This window comes from Takifugu flavidus, chromosome 14 (genome assembly GCF_003711565.1).
Source record: "Takifugu flavidus isolate HTHZ2018 chromosome 14, ASM371156v2, whole genome shotgun sequence".
NCBI classification, from domain to species: domain Eukaryota; kingdom Metazoa; phylum Chordata; class Actinopteri; order Tetraodontiformes; family Tetraodontidae; genus Takifugu; species Takifugu flavidus.
The window spans coordinates 13,524,254-13,541,982 of NC_079533.1; the positions used below are offsets into that span (position 1 = coordinate 13,524,254).

The 17,729-nt window shown below is 43.0% G+C and overlaps 4 protein-coding genes across 5 annotated transcripts; 2 read left to right on the top strand and 2 right to left on the bottom strand.

Annotated features, from left to right (window-relative positions):
* Positions 1–191: 191 nt before the first annotated feature.
* On the top strand, positions 192–4,000 carry orai2 (ORAI calcium release-activated calcium modulator 2). The gene is made up of 3 exons (XM_057055299.1): positions 192–457; positions 2,185–2,420; positions 2,612–4,000. Exons 2-3 carry the CDS (start codon positions 2,190–2,192, stop codon positions 3,155–3,157), a joined length of 777 nt encoding a protein of 258 aa, XP_056911279.1. The 5' UTR covers positions 192–457; positions 2,185–2,189; the 3' UTR covers positions 3,158–4,000.
* A 676-nt stretch (positions 4,001–4,676) lies between these two features.
* bckdk (branched chain ketoacid dehydrogenase kinase) lies at positions 4,677–12,619 on the bottom strand. Its single transcript, XM_057055297.1, has 11 exons — positions 12,237–12,619; positions 11,602–11,670; positions 11,406–11,516; positions 10,431–10,478; positions 9,461–9,580; positions 8,710–8,808; positions 8,561–8,634; positions 8,325–8,453; positions 7,937–8,026; positions 7,662–7,817; positions 4,677–7,378 (listed from the first exon to the last, which is right to left on the bottom strand). The coding sequence occupies exons 1-11, from the start codon at positions 12,480–12,482 to the stop codon at positions 7,234–7,236; spliced, it is 1,287 nt and encodes a 428-aa protein (XP_056911277.1). The 5' UTR covers positions 12,483–12,619; the 3' UTR covers positions 4,677–7,233.
* Positions 12,620–12,759: 140 nt separating this feature from the next.
* smim8 (small integral membrane protein 8) lies at positions 12,760–13,512 on the top strand. The gene is made up of 2 exons (XM_057055301.1): positions 12,760–13,049; positions 13,187–13,512. The coding sequence occupies exons 1-2, from the start codon at positions 12,921–12,923 to the stop codon at positions 13,343–13,345; spliced, it is 288 nt and encodes a 95-aa protein (XP_056911281.1). The 5' UTR covers positions 12,760–12,920; the 3' UTR covers positions 13,346–13,512.
* Positions 13,513–13,573: 61 nt separating this feature from the next.
* Positions 13,574–17,683, bottom strand: ddx51 (DEAD (Asp-Glu-Ala-Asp) box polypeptide 51). 2 transcript variants are annotated; one of them, XM_057055296.1, is made up of 16 exons: positions 17,523–17,683; positions 17,036–17,343; positions 16,777–16,898; positions 16,551–16,701; positions 16,301–16,446; positions 16,132–16,203; positions 15,943–16,049; positions 15,716–15,824; positions 15,505–15,650; positions 15,108–15,294; positions 14,911–15,026; positions 14,720–14,836; positions 14,254–14,355; positions 14,120–14,183; positions 13,908–14,042; positions 13,574–13,798 (listed from the first exon to the last, which is right to left on the bottom strand). In XM_057055296.1, the coding sequence occupies exons 1-16, from the start codon at positions 17,543–17,545 to the stop codon at positions 13,781–13,783; spliced, it is 1,923 nt and encodes a 640-aa protein (XP_056911276.1). In that variant the 5' UTR covers positions 17,546–17,683; the 3' UTR covers positions 13,574–13,780. The 2 variants fall into 2 exon arrangements, with proteins under 2 accessions (XP_056911276.1, XP_056911275.1); XM_057055295.1 differs by having other exon boundaries at positions 16,777–16,928.
* Between the last annotated feature and the right edge of the window lie 46 nt (positions 17,684–17,729).

A 17,729-nucleotide genomic window follows, 5' to 3' on the forward strand; every position in this document is an offset into this window, starting at 1 on the left:
GTTTAATTCAGTTTACACAGCAATAGATATCAACATGTTTAAGGCAATTAATTACAAGTGGTGGACAGTGGAATATTTAGAGAAAGTATCATGTTAAATTCATGACTATTTACGTAGTTGTCAATTTCACCTCCCAGATGCTTTTACATTGAAGACCTCACGCCCAACCGGAAGTGCCAGTATTTTATTTATTTTAACCGCAGCTTTAATGCGTTCTCGGTCCCACTACGACCAGAAACGTCGCTCAACCTGATCTGCGGCGAGGAGGGGTTTAATATTCAAAGTATGTCGACGAGGAGCTATATTGTCATCCACCTTGAGTTCTGGATCTAAAGACGCGAGAACCGGAAGTTGTAGACGCCGAACAGTTGTGGCTGCGGACGGGAATCATCTGTGGTGGGACAGAGTAGAACGAACACCTGCAGGTTCTGCACTCGGGACGCACCTCTGATCACAGGTAAAATGCAATCATCTTGCAGGGTACTTCAAACTTACCACAAGCCTAATTGCTAACATCACTTGAGCGTTTGCTAATTGACGTAGCTAGCTGGAGGAGTTCGAGTCACGCTGTTGATACAAATGTTTTGTGTAGAACCATGCAAGTGCATGTTGATTCGTGCAGAACCGTGAAAGTGTGTGATAAGTACGGAACCTTGAATGTTTAAGTGAAATGCGACGTGCGTAATCCTGGGAAAATAAACCTGAACACAGATTAGCTTGATGTAGCTAAACTGGTCTAAACACGGACGCAGTGTTTCCAATATTTTTCTTCCCTTCTGCTCGCATCAGTTTTACTCTATCGTGGCTGATTAGCATTTATTTATCAGCAACACCTTTAATATGAACTTTATTAGTTGAGGGTGGGGGAACAATGGCTTCTGTTTGCATATAAGACGCAAGGTAAACGTGGTTATAGGTACATCTTAGTAACAAAGATGTTGAAATGCCACCCCCCGGAATTATGATGTCACTGTCGTGTTCTGCAGCCTTTTATTTGGCGTTCAATTTTGATGTTTATCTTATGTGTGGTTTCCTGAAAACGAGTTGCCATCAGAATCTTCATTTTTACCTCTGAATTATGTTTAAACAATTAAATGCCACAATAATCTTACTATTATCACCATGCACACACGTTCAAGGAGTAAAATGAGGAACACAGAGAATATTTTTCCATTTTTTTGAGGTAAATCCAGTTTGGTGAAACAATGACAGTTTCATACTGTGGTTTATTTTGCTGTAATAGTTCTTTTCCTGTGGGGAGGGCCAGCCAGTGGCATCGTCGAGAGACATAACTCACCGGTCTTCCTGTGCAAATAGTTGGATCTTTTCCTCCCTGCTGCTCCAATCTTGCAGTCACATCTGGTGTCACTAATTTTACATTTCAGGACAGTCAGGACTGGGGTGATGAGACTTTAGCAGAGATCAGGCATTAGATAGATGCATCGGCTCGAAGCAATCAAATATAGTTACATTAACCAACTTTAATTACATAAATGTTGCATTCAAGTAAATCCATCCATTCAAACTTAGTTACGAGAGGTTTTACCTCTGCAATGGAGGTTATATGCTTGTTTTTGTCACTGTTCGTAAAATAACTCAAAACGTTAGGAACAGATTTGAATAAAATCAAATTTTGGTGACGTTCCAGTTGGAACGTTTGGTGACATTCAACTGGAACGTCACCAAAATTTGATTTTATTCAAATCTGTTTTTTATCTGATTTATCTGATTTAATCAGATTTTATTCAAATCTGTTCCTAACATTATGAGTTATCCAGTTGGAACGCCACCAAAACGCAAAAGGCCTTCACAAAGCAACATATGTTATGTTACCATGTATCTGGGGAAAGTAGCTTCTTCTTTCAAGTTAAACATTTCTTAAAGGAAGGAACAACTCGGATCTCTCTCTTCCAGCACCTCAGTTCTCAACACCGATTCATTTTCTACAGTCTGCCGCTTTAATCATCAAATTCTTTTGCTCGTGCTAACCCTCGGTTACAAGACGAGCAATGCACTGATTGACAATATTCCATTTAATTGGCTCATTAGTTTTGAGTGTAAATCACTGTGTGGGATGATTGAGCTGCTTTGATGGAGGTTAACCGGTATGAGAATAATAGAAATGTGATGATGAGATGACCGGGACGGTAGTGGAAACATAAATGGCATATCTCCTCTTCGCAGGAACCATGAGCAGTGAGCTGAATGTTCCGATGGGTTCTCCGGCTCCTGGGGCCTCGGAACGGGCAGCAGATGGCGGTGGGATGGACTACAGAGATTGGGTCCGGCGCAGTTACCTGGAGCTGGTCAGTTCTAACCACCACTCGGTCCAAGCCCTCTCCTGGAGGAAGCTCTACCTGAGCAGGGCCAAGCTCAAGGCTTCTAGCAGAACCTCGGCGCTGCTGTCAGGCTTTGCCATGGTGAGATGATGCTCTTCTTCATCACTGCAGAGCATGTTTGCTTTCACCTGCATTTACTTGTAATAACCTGTTATTGCTAACATTTGTTAATGGCACTCATCGGTAGTTACTTATGGTTATTGGTATCTTAACTGGTATTTAATGATGTTTACCAGTGATTGTGGCCTTTACCTTGTGGTGTTTACCTACAGGTTGCTATGGTGGAAGTGGAGCTGGAGATGAAGTATAATTATCCTCCTGTTCTGCTGATCGCCTTCAGCGTTTGCACAACCATCCTGGTGGCGGTGCACCTTTTTGCTCTGCTGATCAGCACCTGCATTCTGCCCAACGTGGAGGCGGTCAGCAACATCCACAATCTAAACTCTGTCAGCGAGTCACCACACGAGCGCATGCACCACTACATCGAGCTGGCGTGGGGCTTTTCCACGGCTCTGGGAATCCTCCTGTTTCTGGCTGAGGTGGTTCTGCTCTGCTGGATCAAATTCCTCCCTCTTGATTCCAAAGAAGCACCACCAGCGACCGAGGCCACCAAGACCAGTCACAACAGTGGCTGGCAGGCGGCCCTTGCGTCCACCATCATCATGGTCCCAGTGGGCGTGATCTTCTTGGTGTTCACTGTTCACTTTTACCGCTCTCTAGTTCGCCACAAGACGGAACGCCACCACCAGGAGATCGAAGAACTCCACAAGATCAAAGTTCAGCTGGACGGCCACGAGAGAGCCCTCCAGACTGTGTGATGTCATCACCACAAGCCCCGCCCATGTTTACCTACCCCCTCTATTGTTCAGTCCAACTTGCCCCGCCCACTTATCAAGCCCATCCTTCAGTTTCCTGTCCCAGGCCCCACCCACATGTTGCCAATGTCCTAATTTATTTTGGTCTTTTGTTTACAGGAAATGGTTTACAGAAAAGGGCTGTTGTGTCTTGTTTATATTTTTTTAGCTTCTTCATGCTTTGCCTCGTGTCGGGTTGTAACATGATGAGTCGCTTCAGATATTTGCTGAATTATTTTTACTGGGTTTTGCTTGAGGAGACTTTTTTCACATTTTCTCTATGGGGTTATCAAAGAGTTAGTTAAAATTACTGTTCAGTGCTCGTTCTAAGAATCGGAACACACTCACATTTCGTTCTTTGTACATTAAGGTCATCTTACCTGTGAGTTGTTACCTCTTTATCATGAGTCAACCCAGCTGTTAGCGTTTGTGTTCTTTCCGTCAGAAAGCCTTAAGTTGAACTTGAGTGTTTATATGCAGCATCTTAAAGTAACATGCACAAACTGCTTCATCCTCAGCAGCTCTGCCTTAATCACTGCCTTTTATGGACCTTTCTTTTACTTCATGATGTAAAAAAAAAGTTGAAAAAAGACTTGATGTCATTGAAAAATCCAAAGAGCAGAAGGTCAAAATATTGAATAAGAGCTAAATACTCTGGAGAATGTTACTGAATTTCTGTACTCATTTCTACATTCCAGATAAGATGACCTCACGTCTGAATGTCATTTGTGCTCTCAGATCATCTGAAATTGTCTTATGGATTTAACTTTTTCTCTCAGCGTAGCACCATTAAAATGTTACATGTCATTTTCTCAATCTGTGAGATTTGGAAGTCAAAGTGAAAGTCCAAGCAGATGACTGAACAAAAGCTTCTTCTCATTCATTTATCTAATTAATCTGCACATCTGACAGAAGCCCTGATGTACCCAGAATTTGGATATTGCTCGTGCTCTGTCGTTGATACGCTAACACGCTACTGGATTTGTGTATGTTCAGCAGTCCCCCCCTAGTGTTCTTGACCAGAATAATGAACTAACCCTCCTTAGAGAAGGGCAGCTCTAGCTCAGTCAGTTGAGGACTGGGCTGCACAGCAGAGGGCTTCAGGTTCAAGACCCAGCACAGGCAAACCTACCCACAGAACACCCTCCATGTTTTGTCCTCACCAAGTCCAACACCACCACCACCAGCAGAGGAGGGCCACCCCAACCAGCAGCACAACACCAAGGCACCCCTGGGCTGAGAGGCAGAGGGCCTCAAAGACCCAGCATGGACAAAACATGGCAGATACCCTGGGAGTAAACATCCCCCCAACAGAACAACTCACCCAGGAGTGCACCCATCATCCACATGTGCACCAATCCCCATCATGATGAACAAAACAGCCAAGAAAAGAAGCCTTTAGTCACACATGCTGAATGCAAGTAGCAGTTAGCTCAGTGTTTCATTATGTGCAGAATGCAAGAAACATTTCAGGCCCAAGTAGAAATTTTTACCATTTATTTACAAACATAACAGTAAATAAGACATTTTATATTTTTTTTATTAAAATCATATCTAGAAAGACAAAACCATGCTAAAGAAGCTAATGCTACACAATGCAAAGATACCTAACATTCATTTAATTCATCACTGTTGAAATGTGATGGGAGCAAATCATCTCTGCTTAAAACACAAATGCAGCTGTATCAGTCCAGCCCACTCAGCATACAGGTAACGGGCAAATCCACAGGATGACATCAGACCTGTGGCGTGTTCACTTCGTAAACAAAAGGACTATCATAAAAAAAAAAATCTCATTCTTCCACTCGCCTGTATAGAAAAACGTCTTGTTTTGTTTTGTTTCTAATTTCATTGGCTACAAAGCGGTAATACAGCGACATCTCTTTTTCAGATGTCTGGCGCACTGAAGACGCAGTCCGCATCCGGTGTATTATGGGCGCGATGCCTTCAGCAAAACTGGGACATAAACACAGGAAAGACAGCCTTTTGACATAAACGGAAAAAGCTGTCAAGTCGAAAAGTTTTACTGACTTAAAGTATTTTTAAATACCTCAAAACTTAACAGTTAAATCCAGTTGCGTCTTGGGCAATAATTTAACCAATAAAAAAATTATCATTGTGAAATATTTTGAAGATGGAGTTTCCAATAACAAAAGATACTTTTGTCATATTTTTTAAAACTGTCACTATGACCTAACAGTACATCGGTAAAATGATCAGAAAAAAACAAAAAAACAACAACTTTCTCTTACTGCATTTTGTGGCTGTAAATCAATTTGAAATAAACAACCAGAGAGTAACCAATCAGAGTCAGGGGGCGTGGCCACAGAGGCATCAATCACTCATCATGCGTTCAGTGTGCACCCGAATTTCGATTCGCTAACAACCTCCATGACGAGTAAGTCATGTTTGCAACGTAGCAGCAGGGGCTGAAGTCGGCTTGTTCGCAGTAGCTGCATATGCGTTATCTGTGAAACATAACGGAATTACAAGTTATCACGACGACACTTTCATCATGAACGAGACGTGACGAAGTCGGTGAAGGTCACGCGAGTCCAATGACGCGCGGAATTCAGATGGGGGCAGGAAGTGGCGAAACGGAAATGATGGAAAGCGAGCATCAAAAGCGTTGGGTGAGCTGTAGCAGGTGTTATCTAAAAACACCAAGACATATCGGATATGATCCGCTCGGTTTGTACAGCCATCACCAGCACAAAACACAAATTCCCTCTGACGTGACGTCACCTGCCAGGCAGCGGCGCTTGAGAAACGCGCTCGTGCACTGCAGTGAGGGGCGTGGCTAGAGGAAAGTGGTTAAGTGAGGATACCTTCAAATATGGCAAGCAGTTTTTAAACTGCAAACTCCACCTTTAATCACCAAGATGTGAGGTTTCACTGATTTTCTAAAAGATAATCTATAACGGAAAAAGAAACCGATGGTACAGGTGTTAAATCTAGACTGTTGTGATGAAATTTGGAATATTTGTGTCTCAGATTACCATAACAATCACACTATAAAAAGGGAAGTACAGAGCGCTGCAGTCTGCTAATCATTTTTACTGAATTATCAGTTCCGCAGTTTCAGGCACCACATAAGGTACGGATGGCACGTAAAAAGATGTCTGTGCGTCTTCCTTACATGACAAAATAAATATGCTGCCTCGGGTTAATATCATCATACAGAGAGAAATGCTAAACAGGGACTCAAAAAAACTCAATTCTTTCTACATCACGACAATCAACACCGGGAGGCTTAACCTTCTCTCTGAGACATCAACGAAACAAGGAGCTAGTCGTCCTTAGATCAGCCTGAGGAAAACAAACACACCACCCAGGTCCTCCTAATTCACCTTTTTGAGATAGTTAGTTTACCAAAGTCATAATAAAGAAATGTCTTGACTTCCGGTTGGTTCACATTTCCCCTCGTTCCTTCCTGAAATTCATCAGATTGTTGCAGCAGGTTTTCCAGATGTACAGCAGTCCATAATTAAAGTGTAAAATTTGACGTTCCCACAGTAACAAATTCATCAAGGCAACAAATGCGAAGTGAGAAGGCCAAAAAACATCACATCCCAAAGTCCCCAGAGGTGGTCTTCACAGTGAGAATTCCAAACACAATCCAACTGGGATCTGCAGAACAAACATTTTTTCTCAGGAGTGTTCCAAACAAACAGGCTAGACTGTTTAACGAGCTAGAGCAGCTGGGCGCAGAATATTGAGATTCTTGGAGTGTTTTATACTTTTCAGTCGTTGAACATTGGAAGTTCTCCTTCAGTAACAACTTGTTCAGTAACGCAAAGTTCCTCAATCACAAAGTCTGTATCTCTCTCTCTAACACTCTTTCAGACCGCAGAACGCCATAAATCACAGGAAACAAGCGAACGCATCGCAGCTAACTTAGCATCAGTCAAAGGCAAACAGTAGAACGGGTGAGGCATTTAAGTTTCTGACAACATGAGCGGACCAAAGTTCATTCTGACTGCTGTTCACAGCTGACAAATTAGAAGAAGCCACTGAGCCCAGTGACACGTTAGGGGGATTCACACTCTGAAACTCTCTCCTTTTCCGTCGATGTGGCGCAGTCGCAGGTATACGTCTGTACCAATGCCCTGCATCGACTGAATGGACAGAGAACCTCCAAGATATTCAGCATAGGCCCGGGATGTCGGTAAGCCGAACCCAAACCTGGAGAAGGAAAAGATGAAGGGAAACTTTAACCTGATTACCTATGATAGAATTGTCTGAGTGTTCTGATTTGCTGAAGAACCCTGTTCAATGAGACAAAAATCACATGAACACTCATCCTCAAAGCAAAAACATTCCAGAACACAGAAGCTGAGGTCAAATCTCAGCTTGTGGTGGCCTGTTTTCCAGTTAGTTGGGAAAATGAAAGGATTCAACTTCCACAGTTTTCCAGAGAACTTGAACAAGCAGTCACCTAATTTTATGACTGCAGTTGGCCTCTTACCCATGCATGGGGTTGGACTGGTTCCCACTGTTAGTGATGTTGTCGAACAGGCTGCTCATGCGAGGATCCTGAGCACTTTCCTCAGCGGTGCTGAAGTGGTAATCCATAACTTTGTCTACAATGTTGTGAGGGATTCCACCTCCTCGGTCTGAAATCCTGATAAAGAGGAGACCAACATGCTCTGAGAGGCAGTTTCTGTGTGCCGAGACATCGAGGCCTCAACTCAGGCCGGTCTGCATTCCACTCTAACGTTCACAGGGCGGTCTTTCACTCACCTGATGACAAAATCAATGTCGTTATTGGCGATGGTGACGATCACATCAGGCACGTTGTACGGGGTGTTCAAGTGGCTCTCCATGGTGGCCCTGACCCCACCAAAAGCAAAGGTGAACATTCATGCTGACAGAAGTTATGGAAACAAGATGAAACTGTATAAGCAGACTGAGTGTAAAAACTAGTAAAAACTAGAATCCCAGGAATTAGGCATTCCTGATGAGAACGATGACCTTGTGGAATCCTGAGATCTTTCACTACAACCACAACTGTGGTGACACGTGTGTGACCTCAATGATCATGGAAGAAGCAAAACAAGCCCCGCCCCCTAACAGACTGACTTCAGCATCTCCATATGTGTATCAGCTGATTAGTAACAGATGACACTACCTCATGGCGTTCTTCAAAAGCTCAGGCAGGATATAATCCAGAGGCAGCGGGATGAACGGGAAGCGAGCGGCCACGTGACCGTTGATTCTCACTCTGGGAGAGTTTCCATACTGATGTTCACACAGACGCCTGCATGAGGCAGAGTTCAGTACGTGAGTGTGCAAGTGAAACACGTGAGCAGCATTCATTCATTCATTCATTCATTCACACGTGACACCAGGGCCGGAAACACTCACCTGGCAAAGTCCACCCACTTCTCAATGATCTTTTTAGGAGACAGTCGCCTACAGATGATCCCAACAAAGTCCGGCTAGAATGAAAGGCAGGATTTCAGGAAAGGAATTTACAGACGCGGTATTGGCCGCTGTCGTTTTAAACCACGCACGTTGTCTTCGTGCAGAGCCAGATGATGTGTGGCCAACATTCGGATTCCCAGGCGAGAGCAAAGCGTTGTGTCTAGGAAGCTACGGAGGACAGCCTCGTCCTGTGGTGGGGACACAAGAAAAACGGATTTTCATCCTTAAAAAATGGTATTTTGGGGAGTTTGTACCCTTCCAAGAGCTCTATAGTGATGAGACATTTTGAACAGTAACACTGTTAGTTCTGACCTTTGACCCCCACCCCCACAATTGAGTCCTGCACCAGCGAATGAAGCTTTAAAATGATTGGGGTCACCCTGAGACACTAACATCACAAAATTAGGACCAATATTCAAGTTAAGTTCTGCAGCTGCTTTAATTCTGACCTTCAGTCATCTCCATTCCTCCCTCTTGGGGGGACCATTATCATTCAGTGAGAAGCTTTAAGCACAATTATAGTGTAAACATGGTGATATCAGCACGTAAAAAGCAGCAAATTCAAAGATCCTCCAGGCGAAACACCTTCATGCATCAACTTTAAAAGAAAATAACTGAAGACGCACCATAGACATGCAAATCCCCCCCCCCATCTGTTGACAAAGTGACTTATGTTAATGAACGTAAGCTGCACAAACATTTCAGCTTTTCTTAGGACGACGAAAACACCCGATACTCTCCTGCCCACAGGATGTCCAATCATTGACAGATTAGATCGACAGGTCCCCACTGACCATGTTTTTGTTGGTATTCATGCATATTTTTTTACAGCAGTGTTACCGTCATGTGTTTACGACACTCCTTGAATCCTTGAGCCAACATGGTCACCACGTCTTTATGGTCATCCAGAAGCTGCTGAACAAGTTTACAGAAGCGCGCCTCCACATCTTGATCCTCAATCTGCAAGAGGTCCAACAGCAGCATTAATCTTGACATTGATCTGAATCCACTCCACATCACAAATACTTTTCTAATAAAACACGTGACACTCGCTTTTCCCAGAATTCCAGCTGTTACACATAGGACATCCTCCTGTTATCTGAAGAAAACCATCTGTGTGGTGTCAAATTTCACCAGTAAGGACATGGTTGGAATAAATCCTTCCTGAAAAACAACCGAGCTGCTCACACAGTTGATGTTCAGACATTTAACAAAATATTCTGACTCATTCACTGTTGAGCAATCTGAATGTTTTGTTGGCCATGAAGCAAAAGTTCTCATATTACTAAGCTCCAGCTTGGTGCAACATGAGTGTGAGCACCATCAAAACACTCACACACAGCTTCCTCCTCTGTACCCAGCTGGTAAATATTTATATGTATTAGGATCCTAAAATCTGACATACTTATGCATCAAATTACTGAAACACACTTCTACAACAAATTCATTGAAAATGGGGATCATATTTCTAGGACTAAATGTTTTAAAATCTGTTTTATTGTGTGCTTAATGTCTGCTTCTGTTTACCGGTACTCACCGTGAGGACTGTGTGTTTCCAACAAGAAACACACATATTTGTGCGGACACATGCAGGAGGACCATCATCATAATCCTGCAACAGTATCTGGGTCTTGTTAGACCTGAATCCTGCAGTGAATCCAATCTCTTACAACAATAACATAACAATGGATTCCCTAACTAAAACCCAATTGGAGCAGCTGCTCGTCAATAACAGGTTAATCAATCGAGGATTGATTGTTGCTCCTTCTGCTTAGAGTGAAACAAACAGTCAGGGATAGCCAACACTCACCTGGGGGAAGTCACTGAGCATGTGATACGCTCTGATGTAGAGCTCATGCTGCGACAAGAGAGAGAAGAAGAAAGAAGGCAATTAGACCCATGATGACTGCCATCACAGAACCAAACAGACTGGGCCTCAGAATAACCCCCCCCCCCCACCCACCGGGACTCTGACTGGGCCCCTCTGCAGCACTGACAGCCCACACGTGTTTCACATTTCTTAAGAGTTTTCCGATACACTCAATGACATAGACAGTTTTCTCTCTATTTAAAATGGAATCCGGATAAGATGTTTAAGCTAACGACGTCTCACTCTCACTACGATGGCCTCTAGTCTGTGACCACAACGGAGCAGTGAAACACAAAAGGAGCTCTGCCGTGTTTATGACGAGAACGCACAAAGGAATCTGGGTGAAAGTTCAGCAGCAGCAGGCAGAATAGGTCTGACTAGAAGTACAAGGAGGCTGAACGCTCGAGTCCAACCACTGTTACAGTATCACCGTCATTAACAACCAGAATCTGTGCATTTAAACGTTTGTATGTAGATCAATTTATAACTGACAAACGCTAGCTAAAGAATTCAGCACATTAAAAAATGTTCCTATGTGAAGTAACTTGCCACAGTTGAATCCACAGAGGAAAGTGCCTTTGTTGTTGCTTTTTAGATAACCTGAACCTTTATTCCAACACCAAATATTGTCTCTGGGATAATAAACTGCTCCATCACAGGTTGACAGAGCAGCTAATACCACTTACTCTGCACCTGAAGCATATCTAACAATGTTTGCTTCCGCCCTGCTTGCATTTGCTACAAAAAAATTTATTTTTGGAAAGTACTGAAGAATATTGGGGAAATACCGAGGAGGTTGTGTTTTTGAGCGTCTGATCTTCAGACGGAGGCATAGAAGACATGTTAACATGTGGTGGAGAAATAACACTAGCGAACCCTCCCTGAATTCACTGTGGGATCATGAAATATTCTTACCACTTGCAGGATGGTGGGATTGCAGCCAATGATGAAAGGCAGACTGCGGAAACCTTTGATGCGATGTGCAATTCGTACTGGAAGCTCCTTGTGCAGGTATTTGGCACTGCTCTGAGATCAGCCAAACACATAAGGGTGACAGAAGAACGTGAACGTATAAGTAAACACGCAGCTGATGGCTCTGGATAACACTTACCAGAATATGGTGGCCATCAGGAGATTTCCCAGAATACAACAGGGTGGCCAGTGTCAGACGCACCGAGGCCTGGGGAGAAATGGACAATTTTTGACTGAAATGAAAAGCCATCATATCTGCAGAGCTTTGTGAAACAGATTTTTTGCACAGCAGCTAAAGAACATAAAAACACGCCCTCAAATCTGTATGATAATCAATCTACTGCCCATCCAAACCATCATATTTTGTTCCGCAAAAGAAAGGTGATGTCTGTGAAGTCAGAAAAATACATTTCCTGCAAAAACATAAGCAATTGAAACGCTTTATTGTTCGCTTCCATCCCCCTGAATACTCCAGTCTCGGTTTGGATTTTCTTTCCTCCGTCGAGCTGATAAAATACCCTTAGCTGACAATCTGCGCCGTAAATGAGAGGAATTTCAAAAAACAAGTCCGGGATAATAACGTGTTTCGACCTCCAACTGGGGCGAACTTTGAATCCCGCAAGCTATTGTGTCCCGGCCGGAGTGTTTGTGACTTTTCAATGTCAGTGATCTTAACGGAACATCTGCTAACAGTTAGCCTTGGCCGCTACCGTAAGGCTAATGCTAGCTTACAGCCTCGATAGAGCAGGGAGGTTTATGACATTCGTTTACTACCTTTTCTGCCGAAATATCGATTGCCGACTGGTTGTAAAACGACGTCACAGTCTTGGAGCGCTCTCTCGCCAGCTCTGAGAAGCCCTGCATCGAGGAAGTAGACCGACATCTGAAGCTTCCTGTGGTCCATGTCGGTGGAACTGTTTTGGTGAGGGGGGCCAGCAGGAGGCTGCAGAGCCTCGGTCTGGATCTGCAGGTGGCAGCGCTCAGCATCTCCACCGCTGCACAAGCGAGTCCCGAGCGCATTTGGAGAGGAGCTGGTTGTGTGAACAGAGTGGAAGTGCTCTAGGAAAATAAAGCGCTAATTTACGATTGTGATACCACCCATCAGGGACCGGTCAGAAATTGTACAGAGGCACGTATCTGAGTACAGTTCAGGGCTTAAGGAGGGCTTTGTGAGCATTGGCCCGGGGGTGGGTTAGTGGGAGGAGCGACACGACGGGTTAACCAATCAGCTGCTAGGGGCGGGGATGCTTTGAGAACCGGACCGCCCCTTTTCTATTGCATCCTATCAAGGAATAAATGTAGGTCAGTCCGCTGCTGGGCGCTAGGTGTCGCTGTGTTGGAAAGGCGTCACTTGTTTTCTCCATGGTGTCGGTGACTTTTAATGGTCGGACATGCTTAACGTTTAAATTTAGACCTTAATATTTCTCTCAGACGGCGTTGTTGCACTATTTTTCGAACATGTCGGATAAAGACGCGGATAAAGGCAACCAGAGTCTTGGTGAAAAAGGCTACAGAAATCCCGGATTCAGGAGCGTACAGACCACCACATTGTTCCGAGCCGTCAACCCTGAACTCTTCATTAGACCTGTAAGACTGTCACCCTTATTACTTCTAACTTTGTGTCCAAAACTACACCATTTAAAGGGTTTATTGTAAGAATGTCTCTGCAATGTTCCAATTATTCCATAAGCTTCAGACATAACATGAGAGTTGTTATTTTGCAGAATAAACCTGTGATGGCCTTTGGACTAGTAGCCATCACCTTGTGTGTGGGTTACCTGGGCTACATGCACGCCATGAAGGAGAATGACCAGCAGCTGTATGAAGCCATTGACAGCGATGGAGAAAGATACACGAGGAGGAAAACTTCCAAATGGGACTAAATATAGACTGAGACTTGCTTCATTTCTCTGCTCTGTTAATACAAAAAGGTTAAAATGATAAAAAACATGTTTGTCCATAAACAATAAGGCATTTTTTCTGCAGTGAAAAATAAGATGGATCAGAGCAGTGAATCTGAAAGTAAATAAATGATGTGGAACTTGAAGAATGCCTGAAATAAGGTGTTTGTAAGGTATATGTTATTTTTGTAAAAAAAAAAAAAACTGAAATAGTGAAAAAGTACTTTTAATAATAGTTTGTTCTGTACACATCACAAAAGCTTGTGTGAATCATTCGTCATTTCTTCTGTCGTATTTTACATGAGTTGAATCCGGCATTGTTTTCACACATCAGGTGAATCCTCAGATTCCATCTTTCACAGCCTCCACGTGCTGTGCGCCAAACGGAGTTGAGACTTTTTCAGCATGCAGTAGCTTCTATTTTGTTTTTTCATCCTGTACAAATAGAGAGACCGCATTCAAGAGTGAATATATTTTACTGCTTTCAGGAGAACTGTGTCCTAATACAGCTGCGGCCTTTAAAATGAAAATATTCATATTTTACCTTGATGGCTTGGGCCAGCTCCTGCAGTGCTCGCTCATATCGGCCCTCCATACCCTTTAGACTCTCTGATTTGACTATCTGCTTCTGAATGCCAGGACTTCCAGCATCCATCACCATCTTGAGGAACTTTTTCTCCTAAAGATGAAGACACAGTTTAACAGAGATAATTTCTTGCCGATATGTGATCAGTCATTCATGCAGGTGTATATCACCTGAACTCCTAACAGAAAGGTAAATGCCAGTCCAGATTTTCCTGCTCTTGCAGTTCTTCCAACCCTGTAGGCACAGGAAGATGTTAAGGGAAGTGGAACTGACAGGAAACGCTGTCATAATCACAGCAGCTGACCTGTGGATGTATGTCCTGACGTATTGTGGCGCATCATAATTCACGACACATTTGACCCCACTGACGTCGATTCCTCTGGCAGCTGCATCCGTACTGATCAACCTTCATGAAGAAATTTCAACTTAAAACATTGAGCGTTGCAATAGGTCACAATTGGTTCCGTATGTCCACAGTCATTGTCCAATTAACTTATGTGACCAATCCAGCTTGGCGTTATAAGCCCAGCATTGATACTGCTTTATAAACTTGACCTTAAAGATCAATCAGGGCCAAAGTGACACGTCAAAAACTTTGGTGTGACAATGCAGGTGCAGCTGTAAACTGCACTGACTTCACGGACAATGGATTGATTAGCAGGTATATTAATGGCTGAAGCGCAAGCCTATCAGGAACTACTGTACTGTTGTCACGGACACAGCTTCTTTTTTTTTTTTAAGCCTTAAGTTTTTCTGACAGCTCAACTCACAGCTGGATTTTTCCTTGTTGAAAATCCTTAAGCGTCTGCTTCCTTTCGGCAGTAGACAGTCTGGATGAGAACTCAGCCGCCTGAACACCTCCAAACAGTTGAACCAGGAGATAAAGTCTGCAGAGCAAATACATGTTCCAAAACTGAAAATGTTTATAGGTGAAACATGTCAACGCACACTGATCTCCAACCTGTGAGCGGCCTCTCTGGAGTTGGTGAAACAGAGGATCGGGCTGAGCTTCAACCTTAGGACAAAGTGGAGGATGAGGAGGGGCTTTCTGCTTAATGTACAGGGAACATAAAACTCCTGAAACCACAAATAGAGCATCAGTAACAAAAGAAATCATGACAGCTTTATTCTATCAGCATCCTACTGCTCATCTATTACCGTGAGGCCCTGTGGGAAGTCAAAGCAGTCTGCTTTCTGAGCTGCCGCCACTGTGCCATCTGCCTGACAGTGGTTGGAGCTGAAAAGCCGGGGTTGATGGAGGTCTAGCTGCTGCAGCTTCTCTGGGTTCTGCGTCAATGTTGCAGAAAACATCAACTTCTGCAGGGGCATCTGAGGTGGAGAGAGACTGAGAGGACAAACACAATGAAAATTGTAATTCTGTTGAGCAATGAGATTTTTCACCTAATCTAATTATTTCAAAATAGGGGATGTCATTTTAAAATGACCCAATAGATCATGACATTGAAAATGTATAGACACAACAATATACGGTAGTTGGAGCATCACAAATAACAGCACTTGGTCGCACGTTAAGAGAAAAAGAGGCCAGATTAACCTTGCTGCAGTGATACATGCTGGCTCAGAACGGCTGAAGATCGACCAGGCTTCCGGTTCACTCCCTGAACTGTATGTTGCCTTCACGACCTGAGAGAGCCATGCCTGGTGCATGCTGTCAATCATACGGTCAGCTTCATCAATGATCTGCATGACAGGATGGAGGTGGAAAGGAAGCTCATTCATGATGGTTCTTAACATTTTGTACTCACCAGAAACCTGAGCTGCTCCAGATTCAACCCAGACTTTTTGTGGATGTGATCAACCAATCGACCCGGAGTTGCTACAATAATATCTGCTAAGCTCCGTCTCCTGCTACCCCTAGAAAATAATACAAACAAGTTGTATAAACACCTTATCCAATAAATCAATTTCCGCAATGATCTGCATGTTTCAATATGCTGGTCCTGATATATGATTATATATTTAAAACATTAACCTGTATTCCGAAAGTGAAGCTTGTTCTGCAGCGAAACTCTTCTGACCCGCCAACATCAGAACTCTCAGAGGGGTTCCTTCTGCATATGTCGAGAAAACTTTGAACACCTGAATTAGAGAACACATCATGAGCTCATTCTATTGTGGATATACTTGAGTATATTATTGAGAGCTCCTTTTTAGTTCCCACCTGCTGAGCAAGCTCTTTGGTGGGCAATACAGCCAAAGCCCGGACTTCACATATGACACGCTGCATAAGAACCTGATTTTTTTTAAAAAGAAAGAAAACATGCTGATTAAATCCACATTCTTTACTTGCATTTGTTTGTTCATAGACACATAAACACATGTCACCTCACCTGGATTACTGGTATAACAAATGCAAGAGTCTTTCCGCTGCCTGTAGGTGCAGACACACAAATATCTCTGGGCTTGTAGCCGCCTGGGCCAATCAGCAGGCCCTGCTGTGCGCTCTCCAAGACAGCTGGTATGACTTCTGCTTGTACTGAAATCAATCATAAAAACGGGTGTACCTGGCTTATACCATACGGTTCAATGATAAAATCCAACAACAGTGTTGTGGCAACATTCTCCAGAGTCATTTCTCACCTGGAAAAAAATGGTCGATTCCATTATGATGGAGTTTGTTAATGAGTTTAGGAGAAAGTCCTGCAATTTTACAAACAGGAACCAAATGTCCTTTAATGTCTTTGTGGATGACATCAGGCTGAGCAAGCCACTGAGGCAGCACTCGGTGAACCTGCCAACACGACCCAGCAAAACATGTGAATACATCACTGACTGAACATTGTTAAGTATTAAGTGATCACTGCACCTTTTGCACAGGTTTGTTGTCAAATCCTCCCAGAACAGTGAATCCAGTGTCCAGTGTTTGTTTTGGAATATCATCTTTTGACTCTACTTCCTGTTGTTCCTGAAGGTCTTCTCCACTCACACCTGAATTTTTAAGACCTTCAGTTGATGTGACTAAAATACACAAACCAAATCTCAGCAAGTTGTTTTTACAACATTACAACAGTCTTGATGTCACACTAATGTATATTTTGCCTTTTGAGTAAAAATAATTCACACACCTGGAACATTTTTCTTTACTTTATCTTCTGCATTTCCAGTCACTCCCTTCTTTTTCTTCTTTACTTTAACTGGCTCCTCGAGGTTATCACATTCTAATTTCCTCTTTTTATCATGTTGAAGATGCTGATCGCCTGATTTGTTTTTCTTTTTAAGTGTCTTCTTCTTTGCGTGTTCTTCTGGTGGGTCCTGTCTGTGCTCTGTCAAACTCTTCCTTTGCCTTTCTTTTGCCTTTTGTTGTAATTTAAGAAGTAATGCTTGAGAGCGAGATTCCTTTGTGTCACTTTTGTCATCATCCTCTCCAAGGTATCTGCAAACAATGTTTACAAAACAATTAGTTTTCTAATATCATATAATTAATGCAATGAGCAAACTTGATCTTTAAAGAAAACAGACAGATTCAGAAGCCAGACAGTATTCATTTGCTGAAAATATGTCAAGTAAATCATTATGATTACGGAAGAGTTAGCAATAGAAAAATAAAATTACCTGTTCACAAGAAAAAGCGACATTTATGATTTTAAGTATCAGCCTACAAGAAAAACACTGTAAAAATCGATACAAAACAGTTGTTCAAAAAGTCACGACGTTCTCATGTGTTTGTCGTTTCGGCGCATGGTAATGACGTCACCTAACGGTCGCATTGTGATTAACAAGCTGAATAATCAGTAAATAACATAAACTTTGAGAACATTG

What these genes read in the sequence shown, in the direction of transcription:
- orai2 (XM_057055299.1), top strand. Translation starts at nt 2,190, where the DNA reads ATGAGCAGTGAGCTGAATGTTCCGATGGGTTCTCCGGCTCCTGGGGCC. An exon ending in TGCTGTCAGGCTTTGCCATG is followed by an intron (nt 2,421 to 2,611) that starts GTGAGATGATGC and finishes GTTTACCTACAG; the next exon opens with GTTGCTATGGTGGAAGTGGA.
- bckdk (XM_057055297.1), bottom strand. Translation starts at nt 12,482, where the DNA reads ATGCGCTCGGGACTCGCTTGTGCAGCGGTGGAGATGCTGAGCGCTGCC. An exon ending in TCGATATTTCGGCAGAAAAG is followed by an intron (nt 11,671 to 12,236) that starts GTAGTAAACGAA and finishes ATTTCTCCCCAG; the next exon opens with GCCTCGGTGCGTCTGACACT. An exon ending in CTTTTGAAGAACGCCATGAG is followed by an intron (nt 8,027 to 8,324) that starts GTAGTGTCATCT and finishes TGGTGGGGTCAG; the next exon opens with GGCCACCATGGAGAGCCACT.
- smim8 (XM_057055301.1), top strand. Translation starts at nt 12,921, where the DNA reads ATGTCGGATAAAGACGCGGATAAAGGCAACCAGAGTCTTGGTGAAAAA. An exon ending in CTGAACTCTTCATTAGACCT is followed by an intron (nt 13,050 to 13,186) that starts GTAAGACTGTCA and finishes GTTATTTTGCAG; the next exon opens with AATAAACCTGTGATGGCCTT.
- ddx51 (XM_057055295.1), bottom strand. Translation starts at nt 17,545, where the DNA reads ATGTCGCTTTTTCTTGTGAACAG. An exon ending in TCGCTTTTTCTTGTGAACAG is followed by an intron (nt 17,344 to 17,522) that starts GTAATTTTATTT and finishes CATTGTTTGCAG; the next exon opens with ATACCTTGGAGAGGATGATG. An exon ending in GCATGTATCACTGCAGCAAG is followed by an intron (nt 15,295 to 15,504) that starts GTTAATCTGGCC and finishes TTGTCCTCTCAG; the next exon opens with TCTCTCTCCACCTCAGATGC.